General features: G+C 43.1%; 1 protein-coding gene across 3 annotated transcripts in view; it reads left to right on the forward strand.

Moving 5' to 3' along the window:
- BDP1 (BDP1 general transcription factor IIIB subunit) overlaps positions 1–15,363 on the forward strand; it is a 180,297-nt gene that overhangs the window by 149,139 nt on the left and 15,795 nt on the right. For 2 of the 3 annotated variants that reach the window (XM_077462491.1, XM_077462493.1), the window contains 5 exons: positions 621–789; positions 3,063–3,228; positions 3,323–3,350; positions 10,762–11,005; positions 12,331–12,580. In XM_077462491.1, the coding sequence (XP_077318617.1) occupies positions 621–789; positions 3,063–3,228; positions 3,323–3,350; positions 10,762–11,005; positions 12,331–12,580 (857 nt within the window). The remainder of the gene's footprint in view (positions 1–620; positions 790–3,062; positions 3,229–3,322; positions 3,351–10,761; positions 11,006–12,330; positions 12,581–15,363) is intronic. The other variant, XM_077462492.1, reaches the window with a different exon arrangement.

Genomic DNA, 15,363 nt, shown 5'->3' on the forward strand with positions numbered 1-15,363 from the left:
TATGGGAACTTCTATGTCAGGCTTTTAGGGTCTCAAAAGTCAGCAACTTACCGTTCCTCAGGAGTTTACCACAACTGTCATTACCTTCCTCTACCTAAGGCTCAAAGAAGGCAATTTGTTCTCCAGGAGGAAACCACAGGAACCCTCCCAGTGGAGCTAATGGGGACACATGGGGTGCCAAGTCCAGTATCAAATTTAATCCCAGACTGCAAGAGCATGGATTGTCAATGGGGAGGTAGTAGTTGTACCTCATTTAAAGTCCCATGAAAAATGTTTTTAGTGCTTTGTTTATTATTATTGTTTATTGTTCTCCTCCTTTAGTTTTCAGCCACCATCTCTCTGTCCCTCTGGTACTGCACCAGCACTTATTGATGGTCATTTTTCTTTGGTCCTCATTCTCTATTGCTGTTGTCTTTCAATCTACCGCCTTAATTTCTCCAGGTGTCACTTTGTGTCTATCCCTCATGCTAACAAAGTTAATGCACAGCTTATGCAGTGCTTTCATATTAGAAACTTTAAGATGAGGCTTTAACAGTGTAAAAATAGCAGATAATAGTTTCCAGTGTTTTAGCGACCAGTTTTTTGACAAATGTACGTTTCTGGTGTATTAATATTTATAGACAGTTTACTTGAAGAAGGAGCAGGAGAAGAGACATTTATTCTGACTCTGGTTGAAATTCCGATTAGTGAAGGGTATTCCTATTCATGTGATGGGAATTCCGTAGATGTTCTTCCTGCACCTGTGTTGATCACCTCGGGCTCATCCCAAGTGGTAACTCCAGATCAGAGGTGAGGTTCATTTTTCTCAATTGGAAGAATCCTTTTGCCTCTTCGTTTTAGTATTATCTGTTTAGATCTTTAGAAGTGCCTTCCCTATTGGCCTTGAAAATTGTGTTTTTGATTTCCTAATGTTATAAAAATGATTTGTACTAACAAGTTAGTCCTCTTTAACCACTTGCGGACCCACCCGCCTTTAATGTGTTTAGGACTGGCGGACCACACAGACAAAGAGACATTCCGGTACGCCGCTGCCTGTTTACGGGTTTAGGGTGTGCACATGCGCGCCCCTCCGCTTTGCATCTAGATTTAGTAGTAAAAGCACACTTTACATACATTACAAAGTTTATGCACACAAATTTACCCCTGATTGCTCTAGATGTTAACCCCTTCCCAGCCAGTGTCATTAGTACAGGGAACATGTATATTACTACAGAGTATAAAATGACTACAGAGACCACAAGTATGCCTTGCCCTGCAGAATCCTTAGCTAGTTTACCCCCAGCATTGGAGGCCACCTTTACAGCCACTACTTTGTTTAAAGCCAGCAAAAAATAAATAAAAACTCCCATGCAGTGAGGCTTTGCCTGTACTTTATGGGTTAACTGCTTATTTTCTGTAGGGGAGAACACGACCTATACTCGCCTGAGCCTTCAGAAACCATGCTTCCTCACGTCCAGCGGTAGACTGTTCCTGACGTCTTCACAGCCAGAGCCGGTCTATGGGTGCGATGAGATCAGGAACAGTCCACCGCACAAAACCGATGGACTGTGGGAAGGCAGGAGCTAAAGAAACCAGTCTTGCGCTGGGTGGATCAGAGGATTAGGGGGGAGTGTATCTTGGCTCTCCGAACCCCTAGTTAAAAATGAGCAGGTAACCCTAACCCATGCAGTGCAGACACAGCCCCACTGCATGGTAGAGAGAGAAAATTGCTTTAAGAAGGCAGACTGCTGTTTGTCATTTTCCTGATGCTTTCTGTAAAGGGTAACATGGTTCTTGAGCCACCATCTGTCTGTGGCTCAGGCAGACCATCTTATTGTCCTAAGGATTGGGCTTCACCCTCTGCCTTTCAAGACACAGTCCGCAAGTTTTGTAATTGCCTTTTGGGCTTTTCAGCATCGGGCTACTATTTCTTATATTTGCAAGACTGTGTCCTCTGTTCACATGTATTGTATGTAAGTTCTACCAGGTGGATGTTTAAGCCTTATCTGATGCCTGCATTAGGAGTAAGGTACTTTAGATAGCTTTTTGAGCTGCAGGCAGTCCCCAGTTATATTTTTTGTGTCTGTTAGGTCCCATTCACACTAGGAACAGCATGTGAATCGCACAGGAATGCCATGCGATTCACATGCAGTTCTGTGCAGTGCAATTACAACCCTATTCATTTTGAATGGGCTGAAATTGCACCGCACCAAAAATGCATGCACTACTTTTTTAAACGCACGGCAACCGCAACACATGGTACTTTTGTACCATGCGTTCTGGTGCGGGCAAATGCAATGTGTTTGTGCCCTGCATTTGATGTGTCTTTAACTTTGCACTGTCCTCTGCAGCAGATTGCAAGGGCAGTGCGATTGAAATACAGGAAGCTGCACAAGAATACGGCTTTCCCGCATTGCAGTGTGAATGGGCCTTTACTGTTGTGTCGTTGTTGAAAACTCCTCAGCTGGATTTCTTTTAGACATCCTAGATTTGGACCTCCTGAGATTCCTGTGTCCCTCAATGAACAGGAAGGAAAATCAGATTTTTGTACTTGACATAAAAAGCCATTGCTTGGGGTCGATTTGAAGATACAAGGCCCATCCCTCTGTTTTACTGATCATGCTCTTCATTCTACTTGGCAACAAATCTGAAGTATGCTGGGTGTAGGAGCGGTTGTACTGAGCTGGCCTACAACTTTTTAGTTTGCATTTGTTCATTCCTTCTGTAGGCAGCAAGAAAGCAGTAGGGGGCATTAAGCAAGCGTCTGAAAAGGTTAAATAGGAAATGCTTGAAAACATCACATTTAGAGTTAGAGCTTTTAAGGACCACTTTTATTTTATTGAGGATTTTGAAGCGTTGTATGTAGAAGAGGAAATTCTCTGTACATCTGATACTGCAATGGCCTTGAGCTGTGTCATGAGATAAGTAAACCAGCCTAATATTCATCATTGAAATAGAGAAGTAAGGCTGTCTGTGGGTGTAAATATTAATTCAGTTCAAAGTAAATCATCTTAGGACCCAGTTGTTAACCTTGTGTTTTTTTTTGTTTTTTGTTTTGTTTTTTAAATACCTGTTTTGTACAGAACGGCTGCATTGTCAGAGTCATCATCTTCTGTGTCCTGTCCATCTGGACAGGAAGAGGCCAAGTTAGAATGGAATCGTCCTTCTAGAAAGAGAAGTGCCAGTATTTCAAGTGAAAGTGACAAGTCACAACCTTGCATGAAAGCTTTGCTGTGTACCAGTGCTGAGGTAAACTGTGATTCCATTTTCCCTATTTGTAGTCTGTTGCAAAAAACACTATTCTAGTTTTAAAATGTTTATTTTTTTTTTCTCCTCAATGCAGAGAGAGGACCACACAACCAACACCACAGGTAAATATACACAATATGTACATATTTGGGATATTCTTTACAGGCAGTAATAATTTGTGTATTAAGGAGACTGACTGCTGTCATTGTTTTATGTTTTAGCATTTCTTTTTCATTTTTTGAGGTATTAAGGAAGTATTAAACCTTCTGGTTATACTGCTGCCTTCAGAAGGATTGGGGACTGTCAAACAAAAAGAAAAAAAATGTATGCCAGCCGCACTGCCAGCATGCTACAGATTTTGTTCCTAGAGTCATTTGACGATTTTTTTTCTTTAGCTCTTTTCTTTATCACAGCTAGAGCTTGTCTTTTCGATTTGCAGCTACCTGGCATGGCTGTCCTCAGCCTGGTTTTAAGAGTGGCATATCCAGGCACCACTGGACTGGACATGCTGGATTAACCTAGAAAGTTACTTTTGTGGGCACTGGGTTCGATGTTGGTTGCCAGACTAGACTCTTTTCTGGTAAAAGATGGCTGGCAGTGTTCTGCCTTAAAGGATAAGTTCACCTTTGTAACACGTTACATGTTATACCCATATTCAGGGTGTAACATGTTACGACCGGACCGGTCTCCGCACCTCCCCAATCTAACAGCAGGGATCCTCTTTAAAAGTAAACTTCTACTTTAACAAGGTGCTTGCTATATTGGTACAGGACGCGTCTGTCTTTAGGAAACCAAAGGATAAGCACTCGGAAACCATTTCTAGAGCTCTGATCTCTTGGGCAGGTCTTGACCATTATTTGATTCTGGCTGTGACCTTATTACTTTGCAAAATCATATCTGACGGCTCAGAATCCCTTAAAAGATCTCCACTGCTGTGGCCATTGATCTGTTTAAGGAACCTGTGGAGCAGATGGCTGTAGTGTAAAATTTTATCTGTGATGGGTTGCTGAAACCCCTCACCCCTCCCAAATTCCTTGCATATGTCTCTCATTCTTGATCTGTATGGCCTTTTGAAGTACAGTGTCTCTTTGGACAGCTCTTGACAACATTATTAAGAATGCTACTGGTGGCAACAGCACCCTTCTTCCTTAGTGAAGGAACACAGTCTGCCATATTTTCCCTTCCATTTCTTTACTCCCTTCACGTTGAGAACCCCCAAACTTCCCTTGCTCCTACAAGGGTCTGGCACTCAGTCTGCCAAATCATCAGACATACTTTCCACCTTCCAGAATAGGGGCAATGCATTTTTTAACCTTTTGCACACTCTGCACAACTTGCATCTTGTTTAGGTGCAGAAGATGGTATCCCAAGGCTGTAAACTGGAGTTTCTTACTCTACCCCTCCATGGTTTATTTTCTCCAACCTTCCGGAGTCACCAACAGATTAGCAGTTCTCCATTGAGCCCTCTCAGGCCTTGTGGATCAAGGTGTTATTTCCCTAGTTTCTGTGATAGAATGCTTACAGAGATTTTTCTACAATGTGTTCACCATTCCCAATTCCAGAGGGGGGCATTTGCCGTATTCTACATCTGATGTCCTCATTTAAGTTCAAAATAAATAAAATCGTCATGGAATCTACCAAATCTGTTATTGCCTGTCTTCACCAGGGAGACTTTCTGGCTATGTACAACAAATATGCTTTCTTAGCATGTCCCCTCCTTTTTAGCACATGAATCCCTATGCGTTGCTTTGGGATCTCTGCACTACCAATTTGTGGCCCTGCCGTTTGGCTTCTTGTCCACACCTGTAGGTACACAGCACCTTGGTAAATACCCCAGGAGTAGATAACTGATTTCTAAAGATGGCAAGGCTTGGAACCATGTTATGGTCCCTAAATCTGGAGTTGTTCATGGGTCTGTGTCATAGGTGGGGGTCATCAGCTGTGGATTTCCTGGCTTCAACAGCAAGCTGGAAAACAACAACAAAGAGAGAGCACATCAACCTACTGCATTACCGTAATACAATTTTATTTTATGAATGTAATAAGTATTATACATACAAACGCATGACAAGCACAAGCGTATCAAACATACAAATGAGATCACCTCCAGGGCCACAGTGTTCAACTGATGGCATTGGATGACCTTAAAGCGTCCATAATGATTTGTGTGTTTTGAGGGACAAGACCTCTTTCTCAGGGCTCTTTTTCTTAAGACCCACTTTATGGCTCCAACTCTGAATCCACCATTCCAAAAAGTAAACGAGAAGAAAACCATTGTTCAGTATCCTGTATTAAAACAATCCAAAGTGCACACTCACTTAAAAAATGTTTTTCTCAGCAAGCACCAAAAATCCAATGGGGGTATTCGTCTTATCCTGGACCTAAATATATATTATTAGCAGAGACCCTGGAGAATAAAATGGCAGTTGTTGCAATTCTTTGTCACGGCTTTAACGCAGCATTTTTTCAAAATGCAAGGGGAGACATTGGGAGTCTTAGACCCCTGATGTCTCCATAAGGAGTATCTGTCACCTTCAAAGGTATTACATAGGAGGTTAAATAAAAATAGTGTAAAAAAATTGATTCAAAGCAAATGCACATGATTAAGTCTACAGTGATAATCTGTAAAGGCTGTTAAAGTGTCACATATAAAAAATTTTAGATATCGTAGTTTGTTGTCATTTTACAGGATTGCAGTTTTGAGTCTTGACATGTTTGGTATCTATTTACTCGATGCAATACTATCTTTACCTAAAATGTGGTCATTATATTGTGTTTGTGTGCATTAAAATCCATCTTATTTTAGTTTTTCGGAATATTTTGCATGATAAATGACTGCACGAATATTATATGACATAAAATAATGCAACAGCCACCATTTTATTCTCCAGGGCCTCTGCTTTCAGAAAATGTATAATGTTTGGGGGTCATTAGTAGTTTTCTAGCACAAAATACTGATGTTTAACATGTGAAAAATTTAAAAAAAATGGCCCCACGTAGCAAGTAATTAAAGACTAAAGAATGGAGGTGGAATTTCCTAAGATTAGAGTGGCCAGAAACTTAACCACCTGCAGACCAGACCATTTTGCTGGTCAAAGACCAGACCACTTTTTGCGATTCGGCACTGCGTCGCTTTAACTGACAATTGCACGTGCGACGTGGCTCCCAAACAAAATTGACGTCCTTTTTTTCCCACAAATAGAGCTTTCTTTTGGTGGTATTTGATCACCCCTGCGGTTTTTATTTTTTGCGCTATAAACAAAAATAGAGCGACAATTTTAAAAAAACGCATTATTTTTTACTTTTTGTTATAATAAATATCCCCCAAAAATATATAAAAAAACTTTTTTTTCCCTCAGTTTAGGCCGATACATATTCTTCTACATATTTTTGGTAAAAAAATCGCAATAAGCGATTATTGATTGGTTTGCGCAAAAGTTATAGCGTTTACAAAATAGGGATAGTTTTATAGCATTTTTATTAATAATTTTTTATTATTTATTTTTTTACTAGTAATGGCGGCGATCATTTTTATTGTGACTGCGACATTATGGCGGACCCATCGGACATTTTTGACACATTTTTGGGACCATTGTCATTTATACAGTAATCACTGCTATATAAATGCAGTGATTCCTGTGTAAATGACACTGGCAGTGAAGGGGTTAACCAGTGGGTGGCAGTGTAGGGGTTAAGTGTTCCTAGGGGTGTGTTACTAACTGTGGGGGGGTTGGGCTTTCATTTAGTTTACACTGATCTCTGCTCCAATCACATGGAGCAGAGATCAGCGTCACTAGTTGCTAGGCAGAATGGAGAAATGCTCCCGATGGCAGGGCGGCATTATGCCAATATGCCTGCCCGTGCCATTCTGTCGACGTACATCGTCGTGCGCTGGTCGGGAAGTGGTTAAAGTAGTTGTTAACCACTTAAAGACAGAGCCTCGTTTTGAGATTTGGTGTTCAAGTTAAAATCAGGTTTTTTAGATAGAAAATTACTTGGAACCCCCAAACATATATATATATCTATATATATCTATATATATCTATATATATAGATATATATATATATATAGATATATAGATAGATAGATATAAATTTCCTAACACCCTAGAGCAGTGATGGCGAACCTTTTTGAGCCCGAGTGCCCAAACCGCAATGCAAAACCAACTTATTTCTTTCAAAGTGCCAACACAGAATTAAACCTGCCAGCGGCTCTGTACAGAGGATGGGACTGATCATCCCTCTGAATAAATCCTAAGGGACCAAAAACCTACAATTCTAGCAGATTTGCTCAGAATGCAGGGATCAGCAATGCGTTGTGCTCATAATGCACTCACCTACCTGACCATTACCCTCACCTCCCTGACACATGCACTCACCTACCTGACCCATTGCACTCACCTGCCTGACCATTACACTCACCTCCCTAACACATGCACTCACCTCCCTGACACATGCACTCACCTACCTGACCCATTGCACTCACCTACCTGACCCATTGCACTCACCTGCCTGACCATTACACTCACCTCCCTGACACATGCACTCACCTACCTGACCCATTGCACTCACCTGCCTGACCATTACACTCACCTCCCTAACACATGCACTCACCTCCCTGACACATGCACTCACCTACCTGACCCATTGCACTCACCTGCCTGACCATTACACTCACCTGCCTGACCCATTGCACTCACCTACCCGACACATGCATTCACCTACCTGACACATGCACTCACCTACCTGACACATGCACTCACCTACCTGACCATTACCCTCACCTCCCTGACACATGCACTCACCTACCTGACACATGCACTCACCTACCTGAAACATGCACTCACCTACCTGACACATTGTACTCACCTGCCTGACCATTACACTCACCTACCCGACACATACATTCACCTACCTGACACATGCACTCACCTACCTGACACATGCACTCACCTACCTGACCATTACCCTCACCTCCCTGACACATGCACTCACCTACCTGACCCATTGCACTCACCTGCCTGACCATTACACTCACCTACCCGACACATACATTCACCTACCTGACACATGCACTCACCTACCTGACCATTACCCTCACCTCCCTGACACATGCACTCACCTACCTGACCCATTGCACTCACCTGCCTGACCATTACACTCACCTCCCTAACACATGCACTCACCTCCCTGACACATGCACTCACCTACCTGACCCATTGCACTCACCTACCTGACCCATTGCACTCACCTGCCTGACCATTACACTCACCTCCCTGACACATGCACTCACCTCCCTGACACATGCACTCACCTACCTGACCCATTGCACTCACCTGCCTGACCATTACACTCACCTACCCGACACATACATTCACCTACCTGACACATGCACTCACCGAATTAACACCTTTATTTTGCAAAATTGAGTAAAATCTGTAACTGTACAGAGCACAATGTCAGCATTGTAGTGAGTTGGTTTGTATTCGTTTTTTGTAGATTGTTACATACCGTTAAACAAGCAATAAACAGTGAAAGGCTTACTTTAGAAATGTTTAGATGCAGGGAAATAATGGATCCACTCAACATTGATCTTGCCTTTCTCCAGTCTCTCCGGCAGCTTATTCCCGCCCACAAGTCTCCTCTGATCCCAGCCGCATGTTCTCCCAGTCACGCCCAGCGCGTCAGCGCTGATTTGTTTGATGGTGGGTGCGGTGTGGATGAGACAGCCTCTATGATTGGATTAGCGTGCGCACGTCACCCCTGGGCACTTATTCTTTGTCACGCCCACTCGCCTACAGAACTCTGGGAGATGTAGTTTGCGGTGCGGACGATTATGCTTTCACTGTGTGCTTTTCTCATTTAATGGCTCTCCTTTCATGGCGTGCCCACAGAGAGGGCTCGGCGTGCCGGCAGCGGCACGCGTGCCATGGGTTCGCCATCACTGCCCTAGAGAATAAAATGGCGGTCGTTGCAATACTTTCTGTCACACCGTATATCAGCAGTCTTACAAGCGCACTTTTTTTTTGGAAAAAAAATACACATTTTTGTTCAATTAAAAATAAGACAACGTAATGTTAGCCCAATTTTTTTAATATTGTGAAAGCTAATGTTACACCAAGTAAATTGATACCCAACATGTCACGCTTCAAAATTATGCCCGCTTGTGGAATGGCAACAAACTTTTACCCTTAAAAATCTCCATAGGCAATGTTTAAAAAATTCCGCAGGTTGCATGTTTTGAGTTACAAAGGAGGGCTAGGGCTAGAATTATTTCTCTCACTCTAGCAATCGCGGTGATACATCACATGTGTATCATTTTCATATGCGGACGCTGCTCACGTATGCATTTGCTTCTGCGTGCAAGCTCAGCGGGAAGAAAAAAAATGTTCTTGTTAATTTACTTTTTATTTTTAGACTGTGTTTTTTTTTTAATATGTCACTTTTATTCCTATTACAAAGAATTTAAACATCCGTATAAAAAACAAAGTATGACAGGACCTCTTAAATATGAGTTCTGGGGGTCAAAAAGACCTCAGATCTCATATTTACACTAAAATGCAATAAAATAAATAAATAAAGTATATAAAAAAAAAATCCCTTTAAGGGCTATTGGCAGAAGGGACTTTTTTTTATTTTCATACACTTTGTAACATGAATAAGTGCATTGTATTACTTGTAAGTTTAGGCATTTTGAGACTTTTAGTACTTTGTAAGTGTGCCAATACAGTTTTCAACAAGGTGTAATAACTTGCGTAAATAATCTTATGAGTCGCTAGAGAACTCGTATTAAGAGGAAAGAAAAGAGAGGAGGGGAAAAAAGAAGTAGAGGTCATCGACTTGGCTTACCTTACCTGTTATGGTGGATCCTCCCGGAGGCGCCACAGCTAGAAGGGACGTTTTGACGTTGCTTCTGCCCTGTAATGGTATGGAGCCGAACAGGGGCCATCTTTCCCCTCAGTCAGCTCCATACCACAGACTGAGAAGCATCCGATCGCCTCCGTTGCTACCGACGACTCCGGTAAGCGGCAGAGGGCACCGGAGCAAGGCGGGAGGGGGCCCTCTCCCGCCACCAATTAAAAGTGATCTTGCGGCAGATAGTGGGGTTATGACATCTAGCTGCTGCCATAACAACGATATTCCTTTTCAAACAGCCACCGTATAACGATGGCTGGCGGTTGGCAAGTGGTTAAGCCACTCTAACACGTATGCACCATACTCTCCTTAGTCTCCTTATGACAAGTAAGTCTAAAATCCTTTTCTATAGAGCTCAGTAGCTGAAATCTAAATTAACATATGCCGATCAATGAGTTAGAGCAGGTATTGATTTTCCTTTCCCCCCAACCCTTCTGATAACTGTTTATAGTGTCAAAACACACATAAAATATGAGTACAAATTTATACAGTCAAATGTTTTAATAGAACAATTATAGTTTCCTGTTTTAACAAGACCTGTTTTTGTGTTAATGCTGATAGGCTTAGCTGTAAAAGGTTTAAACTTACCATCAACTTGCTTGTGATGTTTTGCTTTAGCAGCCTTTGAAGAAAATGAGACCAGCAGTAGGCCTGCTGAGATCAAGACTGAGGAGACGGAGATACCCCATCAGAGCTCTATGAATATAGCCGTATCCTCCCCAGAGGGAGAAAAGGTGCCAGAATGTACCATTGATAGTACAAGATTTGACACAGTGGCACATATAGAGAATCCTGCATCTACCAGTTACGATTCACCAAGTAGTGTTTTACCTTCATCATCATCTTCTAGAATACAACAAAGGTGAATGTGAATTATGTAATATTCATACTCTGCTATCAGTGGTATGCAGTATGTATTAGGAAGTTTGTGACTGAAAAGGCAGAATGATGTGTATTTTGTGCTAAGATGTTTAGGTATTTTTGTCTTTATTAAGAATAAAAAGTCTACAAAATGAAAGATGAACTTCAGGATTGAGTTGAGTCTCTAGGGGTAAAGCAGGAGTGTCCAAACTTTCTAAACAAAGGTCCAGTTTACAGTCCTTCATGTTTTAGAGTGGCTGAATTGTGGCCTGTGGGAGTAGAAAATACCCCAGCATCAAGGAATGGACAATGTCTCAGGCTTGGTGTCATTGAAAGTATTGGTGCCTCATTTCTGGTATCAGTGATCCCAAATATAAATAAAACATAAATGAGGCACCAATACTTTCACTGACACCAAGAGTGGGGCCCTATTCCTCTCACTAATACCAATGATGGGCCACTATTCCTCCTCCTAACCACAGCCACTATGCAATTTTGTTACTTTCACTAACCACCAAGCCTGAAACATTGTCCATTCCTTGATGCTGGGGTATTTTCTACTCCCACTGGCCACAATTCAGCTACTCTAAAATATGAAGGACTGTAAACTGGGCCTTTTGTTTAGAAAGTTTGGACACCCCTTGTATCAATGGGATTTCTGATTGTGTGTACTAGGCATTACATTTGCCATAGTGAGGAATAAGATAAAGATTATAGCCTTGTTTTGACCCTCAGACTTATCTTAAAGGGGAAGTCCATGCTAAAACTAAAATCCCTACATCTATAGACACCCACGATATAACACTAACCTATCTAGCCCCGTAAAGAAAAAATTAGAATACATACCTTTTCTTAAGCTTATCTGACCCGATTCCCATGCTGAGCTTTCAGCTGCAGCTTCTCTGTGGAAGGTGAGCGCAGAGGACATGTCCAACAACAGCAGCCACACAGTCGGTCTATGAATGAATTCACTTCCCATTCATTTCACAGCCTTTGTAGGCCGTGTCCTCTGCAGAGCTTCCGCCGCTGGAGATCTGGTCGGATCAGCTTCAGAAAAGGTATGTATACTGGTTTCTTCTTTACAGGGCTAGATCATGGGTGTCTAGATGCAGGGATTTTAGTTTTAGCATAGACCTCCACGTTAAGCATTTAATCCTTGCACTGTAGGGGTTAAAACTTTATTTAAAGCAAAAAATGTTGAAGTTCGGTTTTAAAATGCTTGCAAAACTAAATCCGAAACATTGGACAGATTAAATGATCAAATGTATTGGTGAGTAGCTTTGATTATAGCTGTTTTTTACATATTGATTGTTCCTCTTTCTTCAGGCCTGGAAGAAAACCTCTTGGCTTTTTATCTTTAGTCTGCAAAGAAAAGCAGTCTCAAAAAACAAAAGTGACCAGTAAGAAAAATTCATCAAAACCAAAGTCTAAAAAGGCCAAAGTCCAGGAGCCAGAGGAGCAAGATCCCACTAGGATCCATGAAAATGTCCTGAGCAATGAAGTGCCTTGTCAGTCTTCATCTTCTGCTGTAACATCAACTCCAGCAAATACAGAGACCCTCCCCTGTACTAGTCAAGTAAGTTGATATGTTTTTAACACCAAGACGTTAACCATATGCCAACTGCCCGTCGTCGATTGACGGCGGCAGAATGGCATTCCTGCACAAAACGCAGTAGCTTTAAGGAGTAAAGGGGCTGTGCGCACTCAGCTGCGTCCTTGATGTCCGCTGGGTGCCCACGATCGCTCTTGACAGAGCGAGAATGGGGATTTGTGTGTGTAAACACACAAATACATGTTCTGTCAGGGGTGAGGAGACTGATCTGTTGTTCCTAGTATATATAGGAACAACAATCTGTATCCTCCCCAAATCCGTCCTATCCCCCCACAATTAGAACACATTTAATCCCTCGATTGCCCCTAGTGTTAACTCCTTCCCTGTTAGTGACATTTATACAGTAATCGGTGCATTTTATAGCACTGATCGCTGTATAAATGTCAATGGTCTCGCTGTCCCGATAAAAAAAATTGCAGATCACTGCCATTACTAGTAAAAAAATATAAATTCCGTAAATCTATCCCCTATTTTGTAGACGAATGTAGAAGAATATATCGCCTAAACAGATGAAGAAATTTGCTTTTTTTTTTTTTTTTTTTTTTTTTTAGAAAATGTTATGCAAACAATGAGCTTCTACAGATATGAAATAAATCCTCCTACATAGGTTGTATCTGTCTGTCTTTATCGTACATCAAGAGACACAGAGCAGTCACTACTATATGGGTTATACACCACCTACTGATGAATGGACACTGGTAAATCAATCAGACAAGAAGTCCTCCCCATATAACCCCTCCAACACAGAAAGTACCTCATTTTTTTTCGCCAGCGTCTGTTGGGTGGATGGTCACTGATGTGATACATGTGCTCTTGGAGGTCTGGACGGTTCTATTAAGAATCATGGACTTCAATCGGATCCATTCGAAAAAGCCAGAATAGATGGTACCCAAGCCTAATTGGAAGGAGAGAAGATTCCTCAAGGTTTTGCCTGTAATGCAGCCTTATGTCGCTGGACCATGTGTAATGGAACCCTGTGCAGTGTTTGTTCTGACCAAGGTGCTTTTTCTGCAGGGTGCTACACAGGTCCAGGTGAGTGGACCCCAGATTGAGGGACCCACTCTCTGAAGGTCTTTTATGACAAAGCTCGCTGTGAAGGGCGAAGATTGGACTCCTGTCCCCCAGAAGGCATTGTTGGGGATGTCCCATATAGTAATGACTGCTTTGTGTCCCGTGATGTACGATAAAATATGATTTTTTTTTTCTACAGATTACCTGTAAAATCCTTTTCTTGGAGTACATGACGGGACACAGAGATCCCTCTCCTCTTGTCTGGGAAGCATATTGCTCACTACAAAACTGAGGTACTTCCTGTGTAGGAGGGGTTATATAGAGGAGGACTTATTGTTTGATTTACCAGTGTCCGGTCACCAGTAGGTGGCGTATAACCCATATAGTAATGACAGTCTGTGTCCCGTGATGTACTCAAAGGGATTTTACAGGTAAGCTGTAGGAAAAAAATCCTATTATCTGCAGTCTTCTCTTCATTACATCCATTCATAGTTCTGAATTTATAAGCTTGTGTGAGTCAGAGTCAGAAAAAAGGGGGTGGAGCGTGGTCTCGACATGGCCGAGTGAGGACACGTTTTTCTGGAGCTCCTGGCTGTTGTCTTCCCTCCCTGGCATTCTTTACATTTCCCTTGCAGAATGCATGCTTCCAGAAAGCGGCTTAACAAGCGCAGCAAGCAGAGAAACAGCCCGACTGCAAATACCCCTACTTCGGGGGATTTGCAGAGACTTTTTGGTACTCCCGTGTCTTCCCCCGGGAACCTAAGATGGTGGCGCCACGCGAGGAGTGTTCACAGCTCTCAGAGGAGATACGGGACCCTGCATCCCCAGGGGGCTCTCAGAGCCCGGCCCTTTACCCTAGCTCCCCGGCGACGCCTCACTTGGACCCAGGGATTGCCCCACCACTCCCGCTTACCTACCGCGCGAAAGAGGAATTGAAGGCGATTCTGCAGTCCCTGCCAACTAAGGCAGACATTGAGGCCCTGGTGGGGAGAGTGGAGGCCGCACACAAGAAAGAAATATCTGCATCAAACAAGACATACAAGCATTGACCTCCAGGCTCTCCACGGGCGAGTCCTCCCTAGCAATCCTGGAGCAGAAGGTGCAGACCCTGGAGGAACAACAAAGAGTGCAGCGACGGGGTTGCAGCCCCGTATGAAGGAGATTGAGGACCGGAGCAGGAGAAACCATCTGAGGCTCCGGGGCCTGCCAGAAGCTACAGGATTGACGGCTCTACTGGCGACAGTTACGGACATTTTTAAAAGGGTGGCGGGCTCCCAGCTTCCAGAGAGGCTCGAAATAGACAGAGTTCACAGAGCCCTGGCCTCACGTTCTGGCGACCCAGCCAGACCACGGGATGTAATTTGCCGCCTGCATCATTACCTCCACAAGGAGGCTATATCCCGCTAAGCCTGGGAGGCAGGTGAAATTGAATTTAATGGGGCTTCAGTAAAAATCCTTCCCGACATCTCTAAGGAAACACTGTACCGCCGAGCCCTGCTGAGACCCCTCCTGGATCTTGCAAGAAACTGCAATGCGACCTACCGTTGGGGGTTCCTGCTCTCGGTTACCTTTATCAAAGTCCAGAAGTCTTTCTCGCTCCGCTCACCGGAGGCCCTCCTGGCCCTCTTCAGTTTCCTGGAGGCGGATCCGATTCCTATCCCTAACTGGTTAGGATACCTGCCATGACCCCAGGGTCGTCTGAGCGCTGTTCCAGCTTGATATTCCCCCTTGCCCTC

The sequence above is a fragment of the Lithobates pipiens genome, unplaced genomic scaffold (genome assembly GCF_037356315.1).
Source record: "Lithobates pipiens isolate NorthernLeopardFrog02 unplaced genomic scaffold, aLitPip1_a1.2 Scaffold_3, whole genome shotgun sequence".
Taxonomy (NCBI): Eukaryota; Metazoa; Chordata; class Amphibia; order Anura; family Ranidae; genus Lithobates; species Lithobates pipiens.